General features: G+C 40.7%; 1 protein-coding gene across 1 annotated transcript in view; it reads right to left on the reverse strand.

The window, feature by feature from the left end:
- NELL2 (neural EGFL like 2) overlaps nt 1-26457 on the reverse strand; it is a 233886-nt gene that overhangs the window by 44257 nt on the left and 163172 nt on the right. Inside the window, exons 14-15 of the mRNA XM_034769935.1 lie at nt 8987-9109; nt 7529-7624 (exon numbers count right to left, since the gene is read on the reverse strand). Coding sequence (XP_034625826.1) covers nt 7529-7624; nt 8987-9109 — 219 coding nt within the window. The remainder of the gene's footprint in view (nt 1-7528; nt 7625-8986; nt 9110-26457) is intronic.

Genomic DNA, 26457 nt, shown 5'->3' on the forward strand with positions numbered 1-26457 from the left:
TTTAAAGGACCCTTTCAGACACCAAACTGTTTAAAAAAATTGTGTAGGACATTCCCTGTAACTTGACATCTTTAAATCATGATATGAGGACTTCAGTAACTCAGCCAGAGGTTAGGGTGAGTGGGTGGGTGAGGTTCTGCGGCCTCCAATGTGCAGGAGGTCAGACTACATGATCATGATGGTCCCTTCTGACCTTAAAAATGTATGAGACATAATACTATTCATTTCAAAGTGGAATTACCCATTATCTTCAATGGAAGACTTAAACTTGATGGCTCTATACTGTCCCATGAGTGTGCACATAACTGTACACTATCTGCTTTCCCTACTGCACTTTCATTTAAATGAACTTTTCCAATGGTTTTTCATACAGAATATTTATAGAGACTGAGTAGGCCTCTTACATACACTGAATGGAGAGACCATGATACCTCCAAGGAAGTTATTCTGTTCTACTAAACCGGTAAGTTACATACAAAGTGACCAGCTTTAAGAAGGCCCAACTGCAGTGTAGTCAGCAATCTATTTCACTCCATATATCCGGGCAGGATTTAGGCAGACATGTAGTGATACTATGCCCCATATGCTGTATTCCTCAGTTATATGGGCTCTGTATCCAAGCGGTTTCAGCAAAGAAAACCATTTGTATTTTACACCATAGTCCTGTCTCTTCTCTGATCTGAGGGACTGTGATGGGGTCTACAAACCCCACACTGGGACGGAAGGGGTTAAAAGACAACACTGGGCCCAGATAGCCTTGCCCCTCCAGGCCTGCAGCGCATAGTCCAGGTGGAGAGAAAACTTAAAAGGGAGTCACTCAGCTCAGAAGGGAGGACGCTGAAGAGGAAGAGGGACCTACCCTGAGGACTGCTGAACAAGAGTACTGAAAAGCCTCATTGTCCCCCAACATTGTTGTCTCTCATAGAGCCCGGGCTCCCCTACCAACTGCCCTTGTTGCAGGAGGGGCATAAATCTTGTTTTCACTGCCCTGCTCCAGTAAGGGAAGGGTAAGGACAATGAAACCCTGAGGTGAGGATAAGTCATGCATAAGGGTTAGAAACTGGACTTAATGCCCTTCCACTCTGGAGACAAGAGACTGGAAACGGGGTGTGGTAACCGTTAGGCCACCTGGCCCTCAGGGGACTCTACTAGAGGGTCACTATAGCAATGTAAGCAATTACTAGGAAATTTATTATTTGGGGATTCTTTTTAAAATTTAATGTAAAATAAAGGACGTTCAACCACAAAAGCTAGGTGATGCCATATTCATTTTTTGTACTTGTCAAAGTTTCCATTGACTGCAGTCAGTTCTGGGCATGGAAATGTATTCTGAAATACTGAAAGTAATGTTAAAAGTTTAAAACACCTTAAATTAAAAAAAGAAAATTCAGATTGAAATTATCATTAGACATTTAAACCGGACCTATAACATTGTTTGTTGTTTGTTTTAGTTTCATCACAGGGAACAATTAGACCCAGAGGCCAAGATTTTAAAAAGTGACTAGTGATTTTTGGTGCTCGACTTGAGATCCCTAAAAAGAGACTGATTTTTAGTGCAGAGCGCACCCCACCCTCTGAAAATCAGGCCCTTTAAGGTTTCTCAAGTCAGGCAACCCAAATTATTAGTCATTTTTCCAAATCTTGGGCAGAGTGTCTTCCTGAATCTGCAGACTTACCCAGAACTTTTTGTCTGTGCCACTCTGTATTCAAATTGGGCCTTTGATGCTATTAAAGTATTACTCCACTTCCCTCAGACCAAGAACTGAAGATGGGGGACTTCCCTCAGGGGGCACTAGGACCCATGCATTCTTTCCCTCCCACCCACCCCCCAGCCTTGTGGCCTTGGGGAAAGAGGCTACAGGGAGCAGCCAACCAGAGACTGAAGCTAGCAGAGCAGCTGTAATTCAAGCAGGGACTAAGGAACACTGATGGAGTAATCAGATTGCTTCAGTTTTCATTTTAAACATTCCACCCCCTGTGCTGATTGGCTGTTCACTCCAACCCGCCCCTCCCTTTGTCCATCTGCTTAGCTACTCCCCTCCCACAAAATCCACCTTGAAAGAATTTAATAAACAAAACCAAAAAATTGTGGCACTAATGTACTGTTTGCAAACCGTCACTCTGTTCGTGCTGTTTGTGCATTATACTTCTTGCTACATCCCACATCTGTCTTGTCTACTTAGATTGTAAATTCTTTGGGTCAGGGGCTGTCTCCTAGTCTGTGCTTGTACAAAGAGACTGTGTTCTCAACTAGTGCCTAAACACTACTGTAAGACAAACACATAATAACAATAATAATGATCTCAAACCCTTATAACATCAATTTGGCCCACGCAGTGTGTTGGGGTTCACCAAGAATGCAGGATCATTACTTGGTGGTTGACTTTTATTTGCATTTTCTTGTGAAAAGGTAGTCTTAATCAGTTTAGCTAGTAAAATAAATTTCATTTTGATAAATTTCCAAAGAAACCTGTTTTTTTAAAATGTCATGAGTTCTAAATATGACATTGGAAAAGTTTATTGTGAGTTTCTAATACAATTTGGTACCTAGAACCTTTAATGTTTCTGCAACCAGCCATTCCAGTTCTTTCAGAAAGACTTCAGTGCTCTACAGGTTTCAATTACCATTTGTGTCATAGTTTTTTAGATTTAGGACCTACCTGGCCAGGGGCTGGCTGTGGTTCCTTTAGCTGAACACCAGGAACAAAAGATTAAATAAAAGCAGTTCTCTTGTGATGCTGAAAGTGCTAAAATATTCCACCAGATTTAGCAATATAAGCAAATTTAACAGGCTCTGTAGTAGCTTTGACAACAAATTATATTCCGAGTACTGGTCCAACTATTTTCCTAAAAGCTTTGAGTACTGGAATTAAAGGATTTTCGCAAGATCCCCTTGGAATAAGTAATAATCTGAATCTTTCTATTATCATGGTCAATGCACCTGAACAAATTAATTTGAAGTTGCAGTAAAGAGCAACAGTCACACATGCTAAATATTTAGTTTGTACAGAAAGCGACACACAACTCTAGAGAGATCTTATCTATAGCAATTACCTAGGCAAATCACTGACCTGAGTTGAATTTTACTCTTTCAAACTATAGATATTAGAAGGGAGCTTACAAAAATTAGTTATAAATATCAAATATATTTTGCATTTTCTAGACCACCAAGTATTCACAAAATGTATTTTATTTGTGTGTGAGGTTTCCACACACACTACGAACACTTTACTTGGATAAAAATCCCACATGGGAAGAAGTCAAACAAAGTGCACTTCCCTGAACTCTGCCTACACTGTATGATATTAGTAAGCATTCTTCTGGACATGGCTTTGGATGCTTTTTAGGCTACTTTATCATAAATTTAGTTCTACATTTAATTTAAGTGAGCTGTTACCCACAGCATACAGTGTAACGAATTTGGAGCCATGTTAAACTGCATCTCAACAATTTAATTTAAATGACTGTTTTGTATGTTAATTTATTTTCACTAGATTGTCATGAACTGATTTATTGACGATTAATTACTGCATAAATAATAGACATCATAGGACTGATTCTCTTGTCTGATGCAGGTGCAGTTACGGAACAGTAAATTATACCTAATCCTCCCCCAAAATGCTATATGTTCCCATCCTGTTGATTACAAAAACTGCCCCAAAATCCAAATCCTCCTACTTGATTTGATGCCATAGCAACACAAAAATGGTCCAGAGAAATACTCACAAAGCACAAAAAAGGGGTGTGGCCTGTGAGAGGAATCAGGGAACAGCAAAAGTGCCGTAATAACATTGGAGGTATGCACTATTGATATGTTGGAGGAAATTCTCAGGGATGCCTGGGAGCCCACTGTTAAAATTCTGGCAACAAATTAAAGGGAGAGTTGTGGCAATTTCTCTGCCTCTGACAGAGCCACCCCACTCTCTGGATATTAGTAAATGCTCCTATCCAGATATGAATTACCTCTGGGACTCTCAAATATTTCCAACGAGCAAATTTTGTGGGTTTGGAATGAAAAAGTCTGATGCTGGCAGGTATTTTAAAAATATTTTCTGGGCACAGATGTCCCCAGACTTCCCATAAAAGTCTAAATCCCCTCTTATTACACCTACTGAACACTGTGCTATACTATCAATTTTTCAAGAGCAAAGGATAAAGGTGGTTTACTAAATGGTGCTGTCTCCTCGTTTAACAGTGAGAAATGGTTTTGCTTTAAATGGAAAAACAAATCAACACATTTTCCATTCCCTCCCTCTCCTCTACTCAGCGCCTGGGGTTATCAGACTCAGTGAGGGGCTTTTTGTGGGAGCTCCTTGTTAAAATGATGGTCAGCGCTTCACTGACCTGCACGTGGGTGTGGGAGGATAAGCATTTCAGAGAATTCCTATGCCTCTGTAAATGGTTGGTTATATGGACTTCATTTCCTCCCCAGAAACAGTACACTCCCACCCATGCAAAAAAAAAAAAAAGTGAGCAGCTGGGATCAGATGTGGTGTTTGAGCTGGAACCCACCTGATATAAGAGTGAGGGAGCTGCTAGAAGTTTCTCTGCTCTTTATCTCTAAACCTTTGGTCCAAAATAGTGTGAATTTGTTGACTTTTGAAGCATGATACAAACTCACCTATTTATCCAGGGTTCTAGGGAGGGAGGACACAATAAAGGCTGGTGTTAGTGGATGCTGGGTTATTATATAGGCTTTGATTTAATCTCTGGTTAACTGTTTTATAGTTAAGGGATGAGGAGCAACAGGTGGTCAATTTTTTTGTGATCATATGTTTAATTTACTGCAAAGACTCCTAAAACCTCGGGTAGGCACTTCTTAAATATAGGTATTATAAAGTGAAATAAATAAATAAAATAAGAAGTGTGCCATTTAAAACTTCCCTTGGCAGCTTTAAATCTATCCCTATTCCTCCTCATCTGAGAGCACAGCCAACCAGTAGTGGTGAGGGAGGTGTCATTGCACCTTGAGGGATAAAGTGAGAACGCACAAAACAAATGAGTGACAACTTTCCAATATGAATTATTTATGATATGGATGTCCTGATCATTTCATACCAACAAGCCATGACTCTTGGAAGCTGTATTCTATATTCAAAAGGAGTGTGCTGTTTGGAGCTCAGATTTTCACTAGGGAGGGCTTTTGGTCCATGACAATTCTATGTCTGAACCCAGGGCCAGCTCCAGGGTTTTGGCCGCCCCAAGCAGCCAAAAAAAAAAAAAAAAAAAAAGCCACGATCACGATTTGCGGCAGCAATTCGGCGGGAGGTCCTTCACTCCAAGGGACCGTCCGCCGAATTGCCCCCGAATAGCTGGACGTGCCACCCCTCTCCGGAGTGGCTGCCCCAAGCACTTGCTTGGCAAGCTGGTGTCTGGAGCTGGCCCCGTCTGAACCACCCAGATCTTGCCTGTTATGAATAGGAGTGCTCTGTGTTTGGGGAATTGAAGGTATTTTTGATGAAATATACCAATCCACTGTGTTTTAAAGTGACATATAAGTTAATTAGGATCCTGTTCCAGAGTTAGAAAAGAGGTGCAAACTGCAGCTGGGATATCAGACAACTGTACATAGCAGCATTTGTTGTCAATGTTAATATTCAAACCAGGTGACCAAATTTCCTTGGACCCTTCTAACTGACCTCTACTGTTCCAGGTTATTCATTCTACTAGCACTGAAGTCTGTGACCCTTTGTGGAAGTCTGCTGGGCAATGGAAGATTCTCCCTGCAAAGTCGAATCTTTCAGTGGTCTGGGCTGCCACCTCCCATGATGGTCCATGGCTCGGGGGTGGTCCGTGTGCAGATCACCACACCTATATCTGACCCTAAGTTATGGCTCATAATTATCTTACTAAACTCAAGTCAAACATTTGGTAAAGCATGTTTAGGAAATGTAGGGTAGGATTTTCAAATGCACTCAGCGCTCACCTAACTCTGCTCTCAAAACTCTCATTGGCTTAAGGGGAGTGAGGAAGCCAATGCTAAGGGCTTGTGAGGCTCCCATCTTTAGTGTTTTATTAACTGTACACATGCAGTATGTTTTGCTGATAACACTGAAATGCTGCAAACAGTATGTCCTATAAAAGGAAAAATATCACACAACCTTATAAGCCATCTTTATATCTAAACCATTATTTTTGCAAATAAACCACTACAAGTAAAAACACTGTGAAACCAAAACCATGAAACAGCTACATGAAAAAAGACCTTTATATTTTGCCCCACATCATTTCCAACACTGCAAAGCAAATGCAACGGTCAAGAATGTTTGACATTCCTAAAGAAAGATATTAACCAATGGGGCTGCAGCTATTTCACGCAGTGCCCCTCCTGTGCAGAACAGCAATATACATTCTAGTTACCATGACATACAATGACAACAGGCAAATTTTTCACCTCTCAAATGGACCAGAACCTTTTCTATATAAAAGTCAGATCAGCCGGTATTTTTACTAAATTGGACAATGTTTGCAAGTAGAACAGAGGTAATGCTTCTAAAACTACCTCCTCGACCCCATGCTGAAGATTTATTGAAGACAATATAGAATGGCAACAATAGTCAATCACAGGTGGCAGATTGTCCTTTTAGTAGGCGTAGCGAGGCTAATCAATCTAAAAGCACTTTCCCTTCTACCCCAAGGCCATTTACTGTTAGAATCCATTTAAAAATTCAGTAGCCAATAAAAATGCTGAAATTATTTATTTTAATTTAGAAAAATTATTGACAAGTGCTCAAGGTGCTAAATATGAGCAATCCCAGATACTTTTGTTTGGTAAAGCACCCCACTGGTGTAATTTACAAAGACCCACATTTTAAAAGAAAGTTTTAAAACAAGGTTTTGTGGTACTGTCATCCCCAGAGATGTCAAGCACAGAAGAAAGGCTGTGAGAGAAAGAAAAACAATGGGAAGCACTGAATGCTGTCTTACAGTGAGTTGATCAAAAAAGTCCTCAAATGAGGATGAATGGGAAGGTGGGTTACTGAACTATAATCACAGGTTGACAATAAGGTCATTTGTGTTTATATCTACATGTCAGAGGATATACCTATCTCACAGAGCTGGAAGGGACCTTGAAAGGTCATCAAGTCCAGCCCCATACCTTCACTAGCAGGACCAAATACTGATTTTGCCCCAGATGGCCCCCTCAAGGATTGAGCTCACAACCCTGGATTTAGCAGGCCAATGCTCAAACCACTGAGCTATCCCTCCCCCTTGTTAGACAACTGGTGGGAGCTACCAAAAACTATTTGCTATGAAAAGTGAGTGAATAATTATAGAGCAACAGAATGTTGCAAGTCAGTCATGTCTTGGTGTAAGATGTCAATATGCTACTAGTTCAAATTGGTACAGTACATGCCTTTAGGAGGCATATGAGAAAAGCGAGTCACTGAGTTTATCTACTGCATAATTGAGTATTTTCCAGCAGCAGCTCCCTCTTTTAGGAGGCACACTAGAAATTTTTTTTTCTTGGAATAGTGCAGACATTGGCATACGGATAATTTTATAATAAATGAAGTTATCATCTTACCAGTTTCACAGTTGGGTCCAGTGAAGCCCTGTGGACAGGCACAGACATTGGAAGCAATGCAGGCTCCTCCATTCCTACAACCATCTTTGCAAAATGCTGAAACAGCAAAAGTAGAATGTATCAGAACCTATTAGCTAAGGGCTGTGCATAGTAACTGTGCAGGTGTTTGTAGCCCCCCAGCCCACCCCCGATGCAGCAGCCAGACACAAATGCAAACCCTGCAGCTTTTTCTTAATTCAGAGGCTGTTCCGTCCTAGGGATATAAGACACTCCAAAAGGTGCCGGGTGGAAGCTTAGTTATGGCCCCCTACCACACTAGCCAGATGAGCTGGCAGGGTGCAGAAAGAGGACTGGATTGCACCATCCTGAGACATTTCAGCCTGTGCACTGCCTCCTACTTCACAGGGGATTGTCCCCTTGAGGCACAAACCCTCCTGAGGGCTTTGCGGCTCTACACTGCCTCCCAATACAGGTCTATGCCTATTAGACACAACTGAGCACTAAATCAATTAGCTATTTGATTCTTTGAATTCAGCTATTAGATCCAAAGTATAAAAAATGGTAATATCACGCCAAGAGATAAAGCGCTTTAAAAACTGGCTTTACCAATTATTGTCCAAAATCTGTCCTCACATTTGCATTTGTGCCTCACATTGATGCCAATGAAGCTGCATCCATTCATTCAAGGACCACTTTCTCCAGATACAAATATTGGAATTCTGCCAGGACTCTGGGGGTTCTTAGATAGTTACAAGTGGCCTGCACCTTGGCTTTGCATCTATCTGAAATATGGTACCACCACCAGAATGGGACTGAACATCCTCACATCTCAGTAACTTCTGTGAAATGCAGCACTAGACAGTCTAAAAGCAGCTTTGTGGCTCTGTAAAATTCAGCTTCTTTGTAAAACTAGCAATATAATCTGCAATGTTTACCAGGGTCTGACAGTGGCTGTAAGCAACCAGCTTCTCCTGGGGAGTAAAGGTTTCAGGGTCAACATCTACTGCTGTCTTTTTTCACTTACAAAAGGACATTACATACTCAACAATATGCAATTCAATCTGTAGTTCATTCAGGTATAATAGCAAGTGATTGATGGTGAATAAATTGCATTTGGTAATAGGTTTTCCTAGCTGTTGGTTACTGTGGTTATTTTGAACAGGCTACTCTGTATGAAAACAAAATTATCTTGGGATAGATACCAGAAGTATTTACTCCACCATTTCAGAGCTTGCAATTTATAAATGCTAAATTTTCAAACTACTTGGAACTTTGTAAAAGACAAAGTCAATGGATATTGGCCCATGCAATCCTCTTTGTGGAATCAGGGCTTAAATGCTAATGTTCTACAGTGTCTTCTTCAAGGTACACCAACAGATCTGTGTTAACCATTACAAGAGAAATGTTATCAAGTCTGAAGACAATGCATGTTACAGCCCAGGGTTTCTGTTCATTTACCTTTACACACGGTACCATTTCCTGTATAACCTGGCTTGCAGACACAGTTGTGCCCACCCACAGTGTTGAAGCAGAGTGCATTTTCATCACAGCTGTGCTGGTTTGTGATGCATTCGTCGTGCTCTGAGAAGTGAAACGAATGTTATTGAATTGTGACACTACAGCAATATAAAAGCTTTAACTATATTTCCATGTAAATAAACCATAAACTCAGTAGTTACTAAGCAGGATTTGCATATTGCCAAGAAGTAGATTAAGCAGTGGGCAACACCCTGAAATTTGACATATTGCTTTCCTTTGTTATTCACTTAGCACTCAGTTCTGATCTTTGTTCATAAAAAAAAAGAGTAGCTTGAAAACAAAGATGTCTCTCCTCTTTCAGGGAAATGGGACTTTTACCTTATTCTGTTCTTGGTTTTGGCAGATCAGCACACACAAGCTAGGCTGCTGCTTATGTTTCCATGTTGCTTCTAGCAAATTTGTTAAATACAGTTTAATACATTTTTATTTATATACCATATGCCTTGCTCTGGCTGTCCAATACAAAATCAACTTCTGCTTCAGGCATGTTCTAATGGCCTCAGCATGGAGCTGGAACCCACAAAATCCTGAAATTTTAATTTGGACTCAGGCACTTTCTTCTGTGGCCTTGGTAACATCACAAAGCCTGGGTTTCCAATTTGTCAAACAGGGCTAATAGTTATCTACTTCACAGGGCTGTTATGAGAATTAATCCCATTAGTGTTTGCAAAGCATTAAAGTGCTAGTTATTATAACTAGCAATTTCTTTACTAGATATAAAATTATGGGCATACAGAATTTGTTTTACTGGCTCAGACCTCTGACCCATCGAGTCTGTAATTCTGCCTCTTGTAACGACAAATATTTTGCTTGAAATGACGGTTAGCACATCTATGGTGCAACTAGCCAATTGTACAATATTGTATGGGCAGAGGAGTGGGGGAGAACTCATCTTCTGTTTGTAAGCACCTACCATGACAGGACCCTACTCCTGAGCAGGGTCTCTGGGTACTAGCAGAGTACAAATAATAACCCTAGATAGAATACAAGCTGAGACCCCAATCCTGCAATCTTCACTGAGTTGAGCCTCCCATTGAGTGTAATGAGTAAGGACTGAAGGCACGAGTCTTGAGGCATGAGATTTAATTACCCTGATCACAGCATGGATAATTAAAAATGTTATTCATAAAATGATCTGGCTCTTTTAAAAATCCAGTTACAGTATGCGACTCTGACCTCCTGTAACAGTGAATTCCACAGGCTAACGTCATGCTGGGTGCAGTAATATTTATGTGGGATCAGTCCATTATAAAAGAGAAAAAATGTCACAACTATGCAATTAGGCACACGAGTATCAGTTGTGCTGTACTGATATCCTGGCTTTGTGTCATTATCTTAATGTTATTTAAATATAATTTAATTTCCTTGCTTTTTTCATTCCATACAACAAAACAGAGTAACAACTATGGAAGTGTAGGAAACATATTCTTTACTCAATGCACAAAAATATCTTTCCATGCCATTATGATGGTCTCTTGGGTTGTAGGATATGTACAGCAGTACTTGGCAATTACTGGGGTCCTCATTGCAATGTACTGAATTTTGCAAGTTATCTGTCATGTTCAGCCAGGGAGTGTGCCCATCAGCACTGTTCCTTGGAGATGGTGGGGTAGGCCAAACCCCTTTGATATCATTCCAACACCCTCCACTGCCCTAGAATACAGATAAATGTATACTGGAGAAAGAGGGAAAGTCACAGGCTGCAGATCTAGAAAGGGCAGTACAAAGCAGCTGTTGGGGAGAGCTCCAAGAGGTTGTGGCGGCATCCACAGCTACTGGGACATGGAGCTGTTGTGGTCTCCAGGCCAAGGAGACTTGGCCCTAAACTCCAAGTACTTAAATATATAAGTATTCCCACTGAAATCAATAGGAAATTCATGCATTTAAGAAATCAATTGGGGCCTTAGAGTACCTGGTATGATGTATGTCCTACAAAGAAATAGAAAACTACTGTACTTTTGAATGTTGCTTAGCCCAGAGATTACATTATAATGGTATAGTATGTGGACTCTTAAAAGAGATATTTTCCTTAAAATAATAACATAAGAACATAAGAACGGCGATACTGGGTCAGACCAAAGGTCCATCCAGTCCAGTATCCTGTCAACCGACAGTGACCAATGCCAGGTGTCCCAGAGGGAGTGAACCTAACAGGTAATGATCAAGTGATCTCTCTCTTGCCATCCATCTCCACCCTCTGACAAACAGAGGCTAGGGACACCATTCCTTGCCCATCCTGGCTAATAGCCATTAATGGACTTAACCTCCATGAATTTATCTAGTTCTCTTTTAAACACTGTTATAGTCCTAGCCTTCACAACCTCCTCAGGTAAGGAGTTCCACAGGTTGACTGCGCTGTGTGAAGAAGAACTTCCTTTTATTTGTTTTAAACCTGCTGCCCATTAATTTCATTTGGTGGTCCCTAGTTCTTATATTATGGGAACAAGTAAATAACTTTTCCTTATTCACTTTCTCCAATCCATGGTTATAGATTAAATAAATACTCTAACAGCTAAGTAATAGAGCTTGGATGAAAAAAGATTATTTTTTTGCCTTGTCTTTTTCTGATCATATTCAAAATGAGAAAATTTTTAGCCATTTTTCTTCCCAGACCTGTGGCTAAATTACCCAAAATTGTGCTAGATTTTTCTCTTTTCAAATAATATAATACATGATTCTTATAAATGATTCTCAGAATGAGGCTTAAGGGTATGTCTACACTTGTCGGTACATTGGCAATGCTGCAATTGATGCAGTGAGCGTTGATTTAGCGGGTCTGGTGAAGACCCGCTAAATCAATGGGAGAGCACTCTCCCATTGATTTGTTTACTCCACCTCCCTGAGAAGCGTAAGGGAAGTTGATGGGAGATGCTCTCCCATCGACACAGTGCAGCGTAGCCACTGTGGTAAGTGGATCTAACAATGTCTACTTCAGTTACGTTATTCATGTAACTGAAGTTGCATAAATTAGGTCTTTTTACCACGGTAGTGTAGAACAGCCCTGAGATATTGCTAGTTTAGAAGAAAATGTGTCAGAGCAACAGGAAGATTTTAGACTCAGTTACAGAAAGAAATATTTTGTGGGGGGAAATGAGTTTTCATGTTTTATATTCCATCTACATTTAGTGCTAGTATATTATTGCTAAAACTGTTTAAATTTAAGGCTCATTGACATGTCTATATGCTCCATGCTAGAGAGTGGCAGTTCTGATTGGCTGTACATGGCTTTGTCATGACTTTGTGTATGGTGCATTAAATAAATTATTTGGGTGGAGGGTGGTAAAAATCTCATAGAAAGGAGGTTTTGTATTTTAAAAAATTTTTAATCTGTCTATAATAAAACTAATGTCAAAGCTGTCTACCTATATTTACATATAGATCATAATATAGCCTGAGATACAAGATAAAGGCCTATCAGATAATACACATTTTAAAAACTGAGTACATGCATATTTATGATGGACTGTAATGGCATTTTGTTGCTTAAAAGTTAATTAATTCTCATGTCTGTTATTTTGGTTTCTTTTTCTAAAAATGTTCAATTTAAATAAAGAAAGACATTATAGGATTTAGGTGAGTGATCTCACACACATAACAAACCATATGTTGCAAACAGCTGATGTGAACATATATCATGAAGCAAAATCAACTTTTAAAAAATACTTTGCATCTCGTCTTTAACACAGTTTCTTCCATTTGGTAAGTATAACAAATTCTACACAAATTAGAACTGTAAATACAGAACAAACATGTTATTTCTTATGGACGATGTATACCAGGAGTTAATATTTAGGCCATTTATTTCAAGCACCTTTAGAAATAATGTGGCAGATTTAACAAAAATCTAATATTCACTTCACTACACATCATTATGATGATGGCATGGTCATGCCAGCTACAACAGTAATAAAGAATCAAGGAAATAAAATTACTTTTGCAAAGAGATTTTAACGATTTACAAATCTGAATTTGCATAAATGCACTTTCCATAAAGAGCAAATGCACTGGTTTCAGTGATTACTTCTAAAGCTATATTATCTAATACATCTCAAATCCATTTAACACTAGCCAGGACTCTGCTCAAGTGCATTAACATTCGTAATATCTCTGCTTTGGGAATCAACAGAAGCCTTAAATATGGTATTCATGTTGATTAAGCTGTTCCTAGGGTAATGGACTCTACAGAGACAAAAACCGTTTTAGCTCCAGAATTCAGCAAGCTTTTGCTACTACTTCACAGTGACAATAAGTGCATATGTATGTTTCCTTCAGAAAACAGATGCCTTAGTTAAAGAAATATAAAAGTGTGACTATGCAAGTTGTTTCCCTATGTTTATATAAGCTAACTGCCCAGCTGGGCCACCTTTACTGATACACTATATTTCATTTTACTTCTTTACAAAATGGTACTCAGCACTGTATTTTAGAAAGGCTTCTATTTGACAAAATGTTATTACTTTGCTCCAAAAGACAGACTACAAAGTCCTGAACATAAATAAAGCTGATAGTGACTCCTGATTGTGGAGGTAAATAGCAGGAGTTGCAAGGGCAAAAGTACTTCCTCATAGGGACAGATCCCCAGCTGGTGTAAATTGTCCTAGCTGCACTGACTTCAGTGAAGCTAAGACAATTTACACCAACTGTCTCAAGTGGCATGGAGAGTTCTGAAGAACAAAGGTAATAAATTCCAGGGTACTATATATACAAGAGACGTCTCACCCTTCCCTTCTTTTCCTTCTCCCATGCTCCTATTAACTCAACTTCTTCATTGTTCCCCTTACTCCATACTCCACTAATAAATATTTAAAACAATTAGAAAGAAATATGAGACTAATATGGCATTTGCCACTCATCACTCTGCTTATGTGACGTGACACTTTTCCATCTCCCTACTTCTACTTTCTGTATTTAGATTCTTTAGGACATTGATCCATTATCCAAGATGGTGGGAGTGTGAGACTAACTATGTTAAAAAGGAGTTAAGATTGAGAGTACAGCGGTAATTTACCGGGATATTATAATTATCCCCAAACTAAGTATTACCAATCCAGTAAATTCAGATTTAAAGTCATACTTAAAAGAAATCCAAATGTGTTAAGGAATGGAAATGCACAAACGAGGCACACACATAGCCTTAACTCTGCCCTGTAGTGATGCCCTGCAGTAACCATTAAGGCATTTTGTGATTACTGAATGAGGGAGGCAACCTAGTGACCGAGGATGTGGAAAAAGCTAATGTACTCAATGATTTTTTTGCCTCTGTCTTCACGCACAAGGTCAGCTCCCAGATTGCTGCACTGGGCAGTACAGCATGGGGAGAAGGTGACCAACCCTCTGTGGAGAAAGAAGTGGTTCAGGACTATTTAGAAAAACTGGACGTGCACAAGTCCATGGGGCCGGATGCGCTGCATCCGAGGGTGCTAAAAGAGTTGGCGGGTGAGATTGCAGAGCCATTAGCCATTATTTTTGAAAACTCATGGCGATCGGGGGAGGTCCCAGATGACTGGAAAAAGGCTAATGTAGTGCCCATCTTTAAAAAAGGGAAGAAGGAGGATCCGGGGAACTACAGGCCAGTCAGCCTCACCTCAGTCCCTGGAAAAATCATGGAGCAGGTCCTCAAGGAATCTATTATGAAACATTTAGAGGAGAGGAAAGTGATCAGGAACAGTCAGCATGGATTCATGAAGGGGAAGTCGTGCCTGACTAACCTAATTGCCTTCTATGATGAGATAACTGGCTCTGTGGATGAGGGGAAAGCAGTGGATGTGTTATTTCTTGACTTTAGCAAAGCTTTTGATACGGTCTCCCACAGTATTCTTGCCACCAAGTTAAAGAAGTATGGGCTGGATGAATGGACTGTAAGGTGGATAGAAAGCTGGCTAGATCGTCGGGCTCAACGGGTAGTGATCAATGGCTCCATGTCTAGTTGGCAGCCGGTTTCAAGTGGAGTGCCCCAAGGGTCGGTCCTGGGGCCGGTTTTGTTTAATATCTTTATTAATGATCTGGAGGATGGTGTGGACTGCACTCTCAGCAAGTTTGCAGATGACACTAAACTAGGAGGCGTGGTAGATACACTAGAGGGTAGGGATCGGATACAGAGGGACCTAGACAAATTAGAGGATTGGGCAGAAAAAAACCTGATGAGGTTCAACAAGGACAAGTGCAGAGTCCTGCACTTAGGACGGAAGAATCCCATGCACTGCTACAGACTAGGGACCGAATGGCTAGGTAGCAGTTCTGCTGAAAAGGACCTAGGGGTCACAGTGGACGAGAAGCTGGATATGAGTCAACAGTGTGCTCTTGTTGCCAAGAAGGCTAACGGCATTTTGGGCTGTATAAGTAGGGGCATTGCCAGCAGATCAAGGAACGTGATCGTTCCCCTTTATTCGACATTGGTGAGGCCTCATCTGGAATACTGTGTCCAGTTTTGGGCCCCACACTACAAGAAGGATGTGGAAAAATTGGAAAGAGTCCAGCGGAGGGCAACAAAAATGATTAGGGGTCTGGAGCACATGACTTATGAGGAGAGGCTGAGAGAACTGGGATTGTTTAGTCTCCAGAAGAGAAGAATGAGGGGGGATTTGATAGTAGCCTTCAACTACCTGAAGGGGGGTTCCAAAGAGGATGGAGCTCGGCTGTTCTCAGTGGTGGCAGATGACAGAACAAGGAGCAATGGTCTCAAGTTGCAGTGGGGGAGGTCCAGGTTGGATATCAGGAAAAACTATTTCACTAGGAGGGTGGTGAAACACTGGAATGCGTTACCTAGGGAGGTGGTGGAGTCTCCTTCCTTGGAGGTTTTTAAGGCCCGGCTTGACAAAGCCTTGGCTGGGATGATTTAGCTGGGAATTGGTCCTGCTTTGAGCAGGGGGTTGGACTAGATGACCTCTTGAGGTCCCTTCCAACTCTGATATTCTATGATTCTATGATTCTGGGCCCAGATTATGAAAATGGTTTTAAAAGGCATTAGGGTTTCCCCCCCCCCCATATTTTCCCTTGTATGATGTCATGGAATCCCAAATGTCTCTGTGCTTTAAGAATTCCAAATGTGCCTCACAGTGGAGCTGAGACAACAGGGCCATGAGAAGCCTCTCACACTCTGATGCCCAAACTAGCATGAGGAATCTTCAAAGAGCAGGGATAGCTGGGCCAAGTAATCTACCACACACATCCAATCTCCCTCATACCACTGACACATTACAATCAATAGAATGTTCAGGATTGGTTGAGTTACCTTTGATGGCATAATGACTAGACCTGTGTGAATAATAGATTTTTCAGTTTACTGGCAATCACCTCCCCCCCATTTTTTTTATTTTGAACCAAAAATGAAATTTTCTGTGAACTGAATAGTTGAAAAAAATGCCATTTTGGGTTGCATGAAATATTGTTTGACCCCAAACAAAATGTTTTGTTGATTTCAAGTATTTAATGTTTTTACATTTTTTAAATAAAATTGAAGGAAATGTTGAAACAAAGTCATTTTTAAATGAAAAATTGAAACATTCTTTGGATTTCTCTGGAATTTTTTAATACAAATAATTCAGTAAAACTGATATGAATTTATGCAACATTTTGGTGTCACTGAATCTGCATTTTTTGCCAACAAGTTTCAGCTGACAAACATTACCCAGCTCTAATAATGATACTATTTGAGCGTCACCTGAACTGTTTGACCCAACCTAGTCTGTAGCCTGTGTAATCAAAACAATCACTAATAATTTAGCTTAATTAAAAGCTAATTCCTTCTTGTATCGCTCATACACAAGATTTAAATTAATTTTAACTAAATGGAATAATCCAGTCTCTTCAAACGTTCCATAATTAGTATCATTTGGGAAAAGACAGATGTTACATTTCTTAAAGGACCCAGTTTTAATTAATTTTAACTCAAATTAATTAACAGTTTTACTTGTAAATTCTCAGAAAATTCATTCTATACTCAAAGAGTGCAGTAAGTTTGAGGATAATATACTGTATTTTTCATGCATAAGCACTTGACCCCCTGCTTTTAGTGTAATATGAAATCACTCTCAACTACGGAATCATGACGAGTGCCACCATAATGTGTTTGCAGCATAAATAATAGTAATAGTAATAAGTGATTCTGGCATGGTGTGTGCCTGAAATGGTTCTTTTCTTTGTAGCCATTTAGAGACCATTCTGCTCTCTGAAATGCCATTTGTCTGTAATTACTCAGTCCATCATTGTTCTTCAGGGAGAACAGCTGCCATTATGCTCATCCAGATGTCTGCGTCTCTTCGTTTTTATTTACTGGTTTACTTATTCTACATTTGGAGTCAATATAACAACAAAACACCTCGTATAGGAGCCACTAGCAAAACCTCAGGAGAAAAACCCTATCACTGGACATGGTAAAAATGCAGCAGCCATTTTCACATCCATTATCTGAAAGATTCAGGAGCTCACAAAACTCAGTACTAATGAGAACAGAAGGGAAGAACATATCCCCAAATGAAAGCTGTAGATTAAAGGGCAATCAATCGGCTGAGCAATAACAGGTCAGCAGAGGGCAGGGCGATTGGAGACTGGGAGGGGCAATGACATGGCAGCTGTTCTTGGTGACTGGCAATATTAACTGAGAAGGGGTTCCATGAGTTGCCCATTTACAGCTTGCCTTATCTCACTTTGAGGTTAACAGAACTCATATAAATGAATTATGAATTCTGTAACATTGGTATCTCGAACAACAGAAATAACATGATCTGCTGCATGGCCCTGAAAATTGACAACACCTTGGCTGAGAGGCATCAATACAGTTCAGGGCCAGTATTGGGGTTGGGAGGGAACCATATGGAGCACCAGGATGCAAGGGGAACTTATAAATACAGAAATGCAGTGGGCTACTCATTCCTGTCCTCATAAATTTTAAATAATTGCTCTATACTGACACTACCCAAATGCCATTTTCAACCTCACTGAGGGGGACTTCCAGCCCTGCTGCCTCCCATGCAGTAACATTAATAATATCTTTAGCTATCAACATGATAAAATCTTTATCTGCCCTCTGATATTCTTTGTCTGAAGTAAAGAGAAATCCTAAAGCTTTTGGTCTGGTAGTGAAACGCCCTGCTAAAATATCTCCCATCTCTAACCCCACACGATCCTCTCTCCCTAGGAGAGCCTGCTTTGCTTTCTACCTCCACGAAGAGATAAGAAAACCTCTTAAGCCAGCTAAACCTAAGAGAAACGTTTCAGTATTATCTTCAAATACAGCTTTTCCATGTGAAATCTAAATCCAAATCCTCCTGAACTGTGCTCTTTGAGAATGTAGTCTAAGAAACTCTCCGCAGATTTACTGGTAAAATGTCTTGTTTCACTGTGAACTCTCACACTCAGAGAAAAGACAGGGGCGGCTTCACAGACCACAAGGCCTGCTGCAGCAGAAGGATTCGTTCACCTTCTCACTGTGTTTGTGTCTCACAAATTGGAGAAATAGTTAATCCTCATCTTGGAGTTTCTTTGGATCATGCCTTAGTGACTCTAATTCTGGATTTTATGGCACAGTGAGAGCAGGATATTTTCCAGCCTCTTCCGAACACTGGATAGCTAGTGTGTATGTTAAAAGTTCATCTTCTTACTCAGGTTAGGATCCCTCACATACCATCTGTGACACTACAGCCCATATTCTTTATAGTAATATTATTATGATATGAGTATGGCATAATTATGATGTATTTTATGCAAGACAGATCATGTAAGATATAATTGAAAAGGTTATGATTTACTGAATATGATTATCCTACTTGAATGCATGTATCATTTTGGTATCTGAAGTTAGGAATATTGTCTATGTGGCTTCTTGGCTATTTACACCTGGGGAACGCCCACTAGGCAAAAAACTGTCAGTCTAGATGGCTGGCTGGGAATGGCCCATTTAAGTCAATGGACCACTAGGGAGAACAATAGCTCTTAGAAGAAGCTAATCACCCACCGGGAAGCCTTCCTGAGGATGCTACAAACGGCCTCCAAGTCATGGCTGCTAGAACACTATGGGGGCATGTGATCAGATCACCTGGTACTGGACTCCATCTTGGAATTCCAGTGTTTTTCCACTGAAAGGTGTTGGAACCAAAGTTGGAGACAAAGGGTTCCCGCCATATGTAAAAGCTATTTAAGGCAGGGGAATGACATCATCATGAGTTCTTCACTGACTCCCTGCCCAAAGGAGACTCTTGGAAATACCTGAGTAACAAGGACTGAACTGGGAGGGAAGTGCTGGATCCCGGCTAGAGGGGTTTCTAGCCTGTGAAAGGAATACCTGGGGGTTTTAAACTGCAAGCAAGAGCAGCTGGCCTCTTAAAAATCTCATTTAGGGTGAGACTTTGCTACTCAAATGCAATCTCTTTAATATATTAAGCTTAGATTACGTTTTTGTTTATTTGCTAGGTAACCTGCTTTGATTCGTTTACTATCCCCTATAATGACTTAAAATCTATCTTTTGTAGTTAATAAAGTTGCTTTTGCTATATCACAAACCAGTGTGTGGCAGTTATAACTTGGGGCAAAAAGCTGTTGTATATTCTCTCTCTACATTGAGGGAGGGGGCGAACTTCATGAGCTTACTCTGTACACATCTCTGTGCAGCGCACAATGGTATAATTTTGGGTTTACACTCCAGAGGGGGGTGTGCTCTTGAGCAGTGCAGCAGTTCCTTAGCTGTAGCCTCCCCATGCAGAGCTGATCACAGCAGCCTGTAAATTCTGCAGCTGGATGTGTCCCTACCTGTGTGTATGCTGGTGAAAGAGCAAGCTTGGAGAGCTTGGCAACTTATCACAGCACCACAGTGTGAGAGGGAGCCCAGGTTGGAGGGCTAAGAGGGCTCAGTGGTACCCCAGTTGCAGGTGGCACCCCAAGGGGAACCCATCATACCATACTTGCCCAGTCACATGAGTTGGGCTTAGGGAATACTCTTTCTTTTCTCTCGAACCCCCCAATGTAATCTGGTGGTTGCCAGAGGACCTGGTGTGTAAGCATTCTGTGGTGTCTCCCCATTCATGAGCCAGTTTTATGACTTCCTAGAGCACAGGAGAGCCCTAAAGTGTTCCCTATCTCACCCCACAACAGTTGGTCAGGGTAATGACTGAGACACCTCCACCTAATGTCAGCCCTCCCAAAACCCTATGTACAGGAGTTTGGGATTGCAGCTGGGGAATATTTCCAGAAATCCCCAGTGGTGACCTGGGTTTTGCTGTCAGCAGGAACCCACTTTTAATTAAATCCTTCCACACTAATGTCTGGGCACAGCTCAGTCTACAAGGTCATTTACGATCCTCCTCCAACCTGCATGGGCAGGGTTCACCCATGGAAATCCCATGATCTCAACAAGACCACTAGTCTCTTGCACAGACAGACTCCCTATATGGACACAGCTTTATGAGCCCTTGTTAACAAGGAAAGCACACAGTCAGAGGGGCTGGTAGCTCTCCCTTCTATTCCAGGTGGGCATCCATGTCCTTTCTGGCTCTCCTCTTGGAGTCTCCAAACCCTTCACCTTATTCCATAGTGGCGTCTTGACTTTAGGATCCAGCCATAGGCATGGTGGTCTCTCCAGGTGCTCAGTCTTCAGGTATTCCTCTGTTTGTTGTACCACCTCTGCAGCACAGACAATTAATACTAGCACACCCATGTCTACATCCTCCCAGGCAGACCAAGTACTTAATTATTACTTTTGTCCATAAGCAACTCCACTGTCCATTGCTGGGGTTTGAACTAGTCACTCAAACACTGGGTAACGGTGGGCATCTGTATCCCTGAAGAAAGGGGCTCACCTTGGAACTTCTGTCAGTACCCCTTTCTTGAGATCTCCAACCAGACCAGGATAGCAATTCTGACATCTTCATGATCTGCAGCACATCCTCACCTAAGGCCCAATACAAAGTTTGTGCTCACCTTCTCCATTTAAATGACACCCAAACAAGTAGCTCAAGATGATTGCAGCTCACTGGAAGGAATGGTCACATTACCCAAGTACACCTGTGAATCAGCTTCTGGTCCTGTTTTGGCTAGGGAAGGACTGGGACTTACAGGCAGCATGAGCAGCAGGGTTAGCGAGCATCTGACGTGGCTGCTCCTAGAATTGTTACTGCAGTTTCTATAAAGCTGTGGCCCAGGCTTCCTGTTGCAATGGAGACTGGCATGCCTGTGTTGGGCTACAGCCTGGACTTGCTACCACCCTAACAAATTCAACAGTAGGCATCGATGCCAAGAGATGTGCTGCCAGAGCCGGGGTTAGTGCTGGAGGAAGCTGCCTTTGCATCTTAGGCTACTCCTTATCAACAGCCATCAATGCTGCACGAGAGCTGGTGGATATATCTCTGGAGGCTTTCAGTGGTCTGGCCTTATGGGAGGACATTGAGTTCCACCAAGACTCTTTGTCTGGAGTCAGAGGTGTTGGTGCCAGCTTTGGTGCTGATATTGGGGTCTGCTTCAGAGCTGTGGGTGTTGGTAGTTTCTAGCAGACCGGGCAGTAAATGAGGCTGGATTGTCTCCTAGCCTGATTCTGGAGCTCATTTCCTCAGAGTCTGATGAGTCCTTCATGGACTGTTTCAGAAGATGGCACTTCAACATCATGTCTTGTGATTTGTGTGTTCTTGCAGAAATTGATAGGCACACCTAATGTCAGCTCTGTATATCTGATTCTTCTGAACAGAATAGACTAATCAGTCCATCACAACATGGTCAGGGTTTGAAACCTGCAGGTTTTGAGTCTGCCTTGTTAAGTAGCTCTATACAGGTGTGGGTTCTGTGCAGGGTCAGCAGGTATACGGGGGGAGTCTGACAGTCAATACTCATTTCAAATGGGCTAATATCGATCACAGCAGTCATATGTCAAAGTATTAGAAGAGTTCTAAAAGTTTGTAGAAGACTTTTGAGACGGTTTAGCCAAAGCTAAGAACTAGTGAGCCGGACACTCACCAAACTGTCTTACTGAGGAAACTGAGGGGGTGTCATCGCCCTCCCAACGCCCTCATATGTGAGGAGGCTCAGGGCATACACACAGCCCCAGATACTATTTCAAAAAGCTGACCTTGCACACATGAACACCTTCAGTGGGATCCACAAAGACCCCTACTCAAAGAAAAAGAACAGCTATCATTATACCGTCTTTAACCAGGACTCCACAGCCTGTTGAGGTACTGCTTAGAGAAAGAGATCACAGTCTCATAATCACCCTTGGCTTTGCATTCCAGTTATTATTCCTGGCCCTACATCCCCTGAGATCACAGTTAGATGCAGTTTCCTTAAGGAACTCACTAGTGATTGTCCCTAAATAACAGTATCCAGGACCATGCGGGTTATTTTTACACAAACAGACACACGCACTTATTTCTGTATTTGGTAACACACACACATACATATAAAAACAGATTTTATTGGAGAATTATAGAAATACAGAGAAAACATACAATAAAAGTCAGCTAAACAAAAATATTGTTACCTAATACTATGAAAAGCTCCACTAAACAGGACAAAGTTACAAAGTATTGTTTGGGTCTCAAATACTCAAAGTGATCACGATCAATCCTTACAGTTAAGAAACAAGGTAAAAACAAACCAAAAATATTTTCCCTGTAAATTATTTCCTTTAGCTCTACTCACATCCCAAGATGCGTTTGGCTCTGTAATCAGAGCTCCTTCTTTGCTTTTGCCTGCTCTTGCTGTTTAAATTCCAAAGGTAAGACCTAAGTCCTGATCCTGTAAGCTGCTCTGCCCCAGAAGAAACTGCACCGACACTGAGCCCATGGAGTTTGGGATTGTGGCCTAAATTAGTGTTTACATTATATCATAACCCTGAAACCATACCAGAATGGAAACCCTGTTAAGACTAGCCATTTCAGATAATCATGTTCTCTTCTTACCCCAAAACATCAAAAAAAGCTATGCAGGTAGAAATTACATAGAGTTCAGACATTACTGCTAAATCAAACCACCATGCTTGCCTCCTCTACAGCCAGGAGCTAAGTAATAAATTCTTCTTACCAAACATTTTGACACTCTATATTTCCAAACTTATTAAAAGCACAGGAAAAAACCTGAAGCACCAATATTCTTGATGAAGCCCACCATTCCAAGAAATCAATCCTCCGAACTCGAAAACTGCCCAGTTATGCACCATCTACCACTTTAAAACCTTCATCTTCATTATGTTTTTAAATACACCATCACTAAGACATTGTACAGTTTTCCAGACCCCTGAACATCAAAGCTAACAGTGTGTGACAGCTGGTATGTCCCATGCTCGTCACATTCAGTGGTCTGTAACAGGGTAAATGACACAATTACCTGCTGTAATTACTGTTGCTGACAATATATTTTCCCTAGCGATTTCTTTATGAGATTCAGAGCTGCTTATCTTGTCAGTCCAATCCAAACCTTAGTTTGCATGTGATGCAGACATTAACTTCCTGAATATTTAAGAATTAATTCCAATATCTATAGAGACAGATATTTGCAATGATGAAAATAGTGTAAATATATTTTTTGCGTGGTTAAATAGCCTGTAATTTTAATGCTTTGCATTACAAAGCAAGTATTCATAATGAAAATATTTTTTCCATTCAAATTCTGTGGTCACTGATTTTATGAATACAGTACATTGGAAGAAGTATGCAGGGGAATGGGTCATAAACAGGGCCGGATTTACACTTTATGCGCCTCAAGGCTCAGCATCCTTAGTGCCCTTCCCCCACCCCACCTACAGCTGACCTTCGTGTTTTCCATAAAAAATGAAACTTTTTACTTTTAGGCACCCCTAGAATGCCAGTGCCCTTAGGCAAATGCCTACTGTGCCTAATTGGAAATCCAGCCCTAGTCACAAGATGCATAAATAAAAACATTCACAACATTTTCATTTACAAAAGTAAAACCTTATTTAAAAAAAAAATACAGCCACCCAGATTAAGTATTCTATTCCTGATTATCCTCTCACTCCTACAGTATAGAGTTACTTCTGATTTAGACCAGTGTAAATGACAGGCTAAATTCTTGTTGCATTTCATCCATGAATGTATGACAGTAGTTATGTAGACATATGGAGAATGTAATAGTTTGCTGCTTCTAGGTCTGGCAAACAGCCATAGTCTCCCACGGGTTACAGGTGGCTTGTCAGAATCTTGAAAAAAATTCACTGAAGCCTGGTAGGTAAAACAGCCTCCTCTTATTAGAAAAGCTGTTCCCCACAATGCCAATTCTTAACACAGTAGCTAAGATTTTCATAGTATCTAGTGGAACTGTGTGATTTTTTTTTTATGACAAATAGTAAATTTGCCAAAAAATGCTTTCTGGGGCTCACCAAGATTATTCGTGAATTTTCTGATGAATAGTCTTGAATGAAAGAAATATATAATTTGTTAGTCAAGAAATAAAAACTTCATTTCAGCCATTTTAAAATTAAACATTTCGACTACGTTTCTAAATGTTTTGTTGAGAACTTTAGCTATATTTATTAAAAAAGGTGGAATACCCACTCAGAAAAACCAGCAAAAAAAAAAAAAAAAAAAGGGGGGGGGGGGTTGGATCAAAGAACATCCTGAAATTAAACTAAAACCTGATTTAAAAAAAAGTGTTATTTCAGGTCTTTGTTTCATTTCAGATTTTTTAATCTAAAATGAAATTTTTTTTGGTTTTTCATTTTAGCAAGAAAAGCCCCCCAAAAATTATTTTGGGCACCCAAAAGTCACTAGTAATAATAAAAAAAAGATTTTAGTACCTTTATATTATTAAATAGCCTCACATAAATCCAATATTTGGACATGCTGGTTTCAGAAGCATTCTCCCTCAATTTACAGCTTACCTCATCAGATCAGACTTCATGCAATACAATCTTAATTGCATAATACATACAGTGGGGTTTCCAATATCTTTTATATCTTAGCAGGACAGATTAACACTTCTTCCAGGTTATTAAATGGTCCCCTATATTAATATATGAAAAGTCTAGGCTTTTTCAATGTATTTAAGCTAGTCTGAGTCCCAAATTCAGTAACATTATGCATGGTAGAATTGCACCAGGTATATTTATAGAAGTTAGAGATGAACAAGTCATTTTAGCCTTCTCACATGTGATGGACCACTCCAACCAGGGCCCATGCAAGATTATTCAGAACAGCATATCTTATAATGGTTTGCCTCGATGGGTTTTAAATGTCCCCAGGGATAGAGCTTCCTTTGGGATGCTATTCCAAAACCTAATAATTCTCATTGCAGAGGTGAGGCAGTGTTTGGCTCTTAATCTTTTCTCATACATCAGTTTCTCTAGCCCTTTAATTATTTTAGTTGCTCTTCTCTTTACTTCTCTCAATTTATCTGCATCTTTCAGGTAAATAGGAGCCTAGCACTGAAGGCAATATTCCAGGTCTGGTTTCAGAAGACCTGTAGAGAGAGAAGCTTTTATTTAACATACTTTTCCTGGCCTTTCCTGCTGGCATGTCACATTGCAAACTCCCATCTAATTTGTTGTCCCCTATTATCACTAGGTCTCTATTAGCATTCCTGTGTTCCTTCCCATTGAACATCTAGATTTCAGATTATCATTCCTACATGCACTAGCTGAATTTTCCCAATTTGAATCTTATGTTATTTCCTTCCCATCACTAATCTCCATGTCCCTTTTCATTATATCTCTTCCATTTACATGAGTGATAGTCCTCCCTGTTCAGGACTATATTGTGGTAAATTGTGTCATGGAACGGGCCACCCAAATACCCCAAGAAAACCTGCTTCAATATAGAAATAAAACACCCTCTGACTGCACACCTCTAGTTGTCACATATCATTCCACACCGGACCCCATCATCAAACAACTACAACCCATACTCAATGGGGACTCGGGCTAGAAAGAAATCTTTCCTGAACACTCACTTTTGGCCTTCAAACAATGCCCAAACCTCTCCAAACTCAACATCAGAAGCAAGCTCCTCACAGACCAGGCCACACCAACTCACAGTGGCATCCAACCCTGTCAGAACAACAGATGCAAAACCTGCAGACACATCTCCACTGCTACAGTGATCAACACCCCTCCACAACACACTTTTCAAGATCTATGGGCCTTACACATGCTTATCTCAACATGTGGTGTACCTCATGCAGTGCACTAAATGCCCCAACAGCTATGTGGGTGAAACCAGACAATCACTACCCTCTCACATGAACTCACACAGGAAAATGATAAGAGACAAAAACACCACATCAAGTTGTGGGTGAACAGTTTTCATAAAGTGATCACTCTATATCTGACTTCTCAGTCCTCATCCTCAAAGAAAATCTGTATAACATTTTCCAAAGACGGGCCTGGGAGCTTAAATTCATTACTCTATTAGACATTAAAAATCACGGACTGAGCAGACACTGGATTTGTGGCTTAACTA

Source organism: Trachemys scripta, chromosome 1, assembly GCF_013100865.1.
Source record: "Trachemys scripta elegans isolate TJP31775 chromosome 1, CAS_Tse_1.0, whole genome shotgun sequence".
Taxonomy (NCBI): Eukaryota; Metazoa; Chordata; order Testudines; family Emydidae; genus Trachemys; species Trachemys scripta.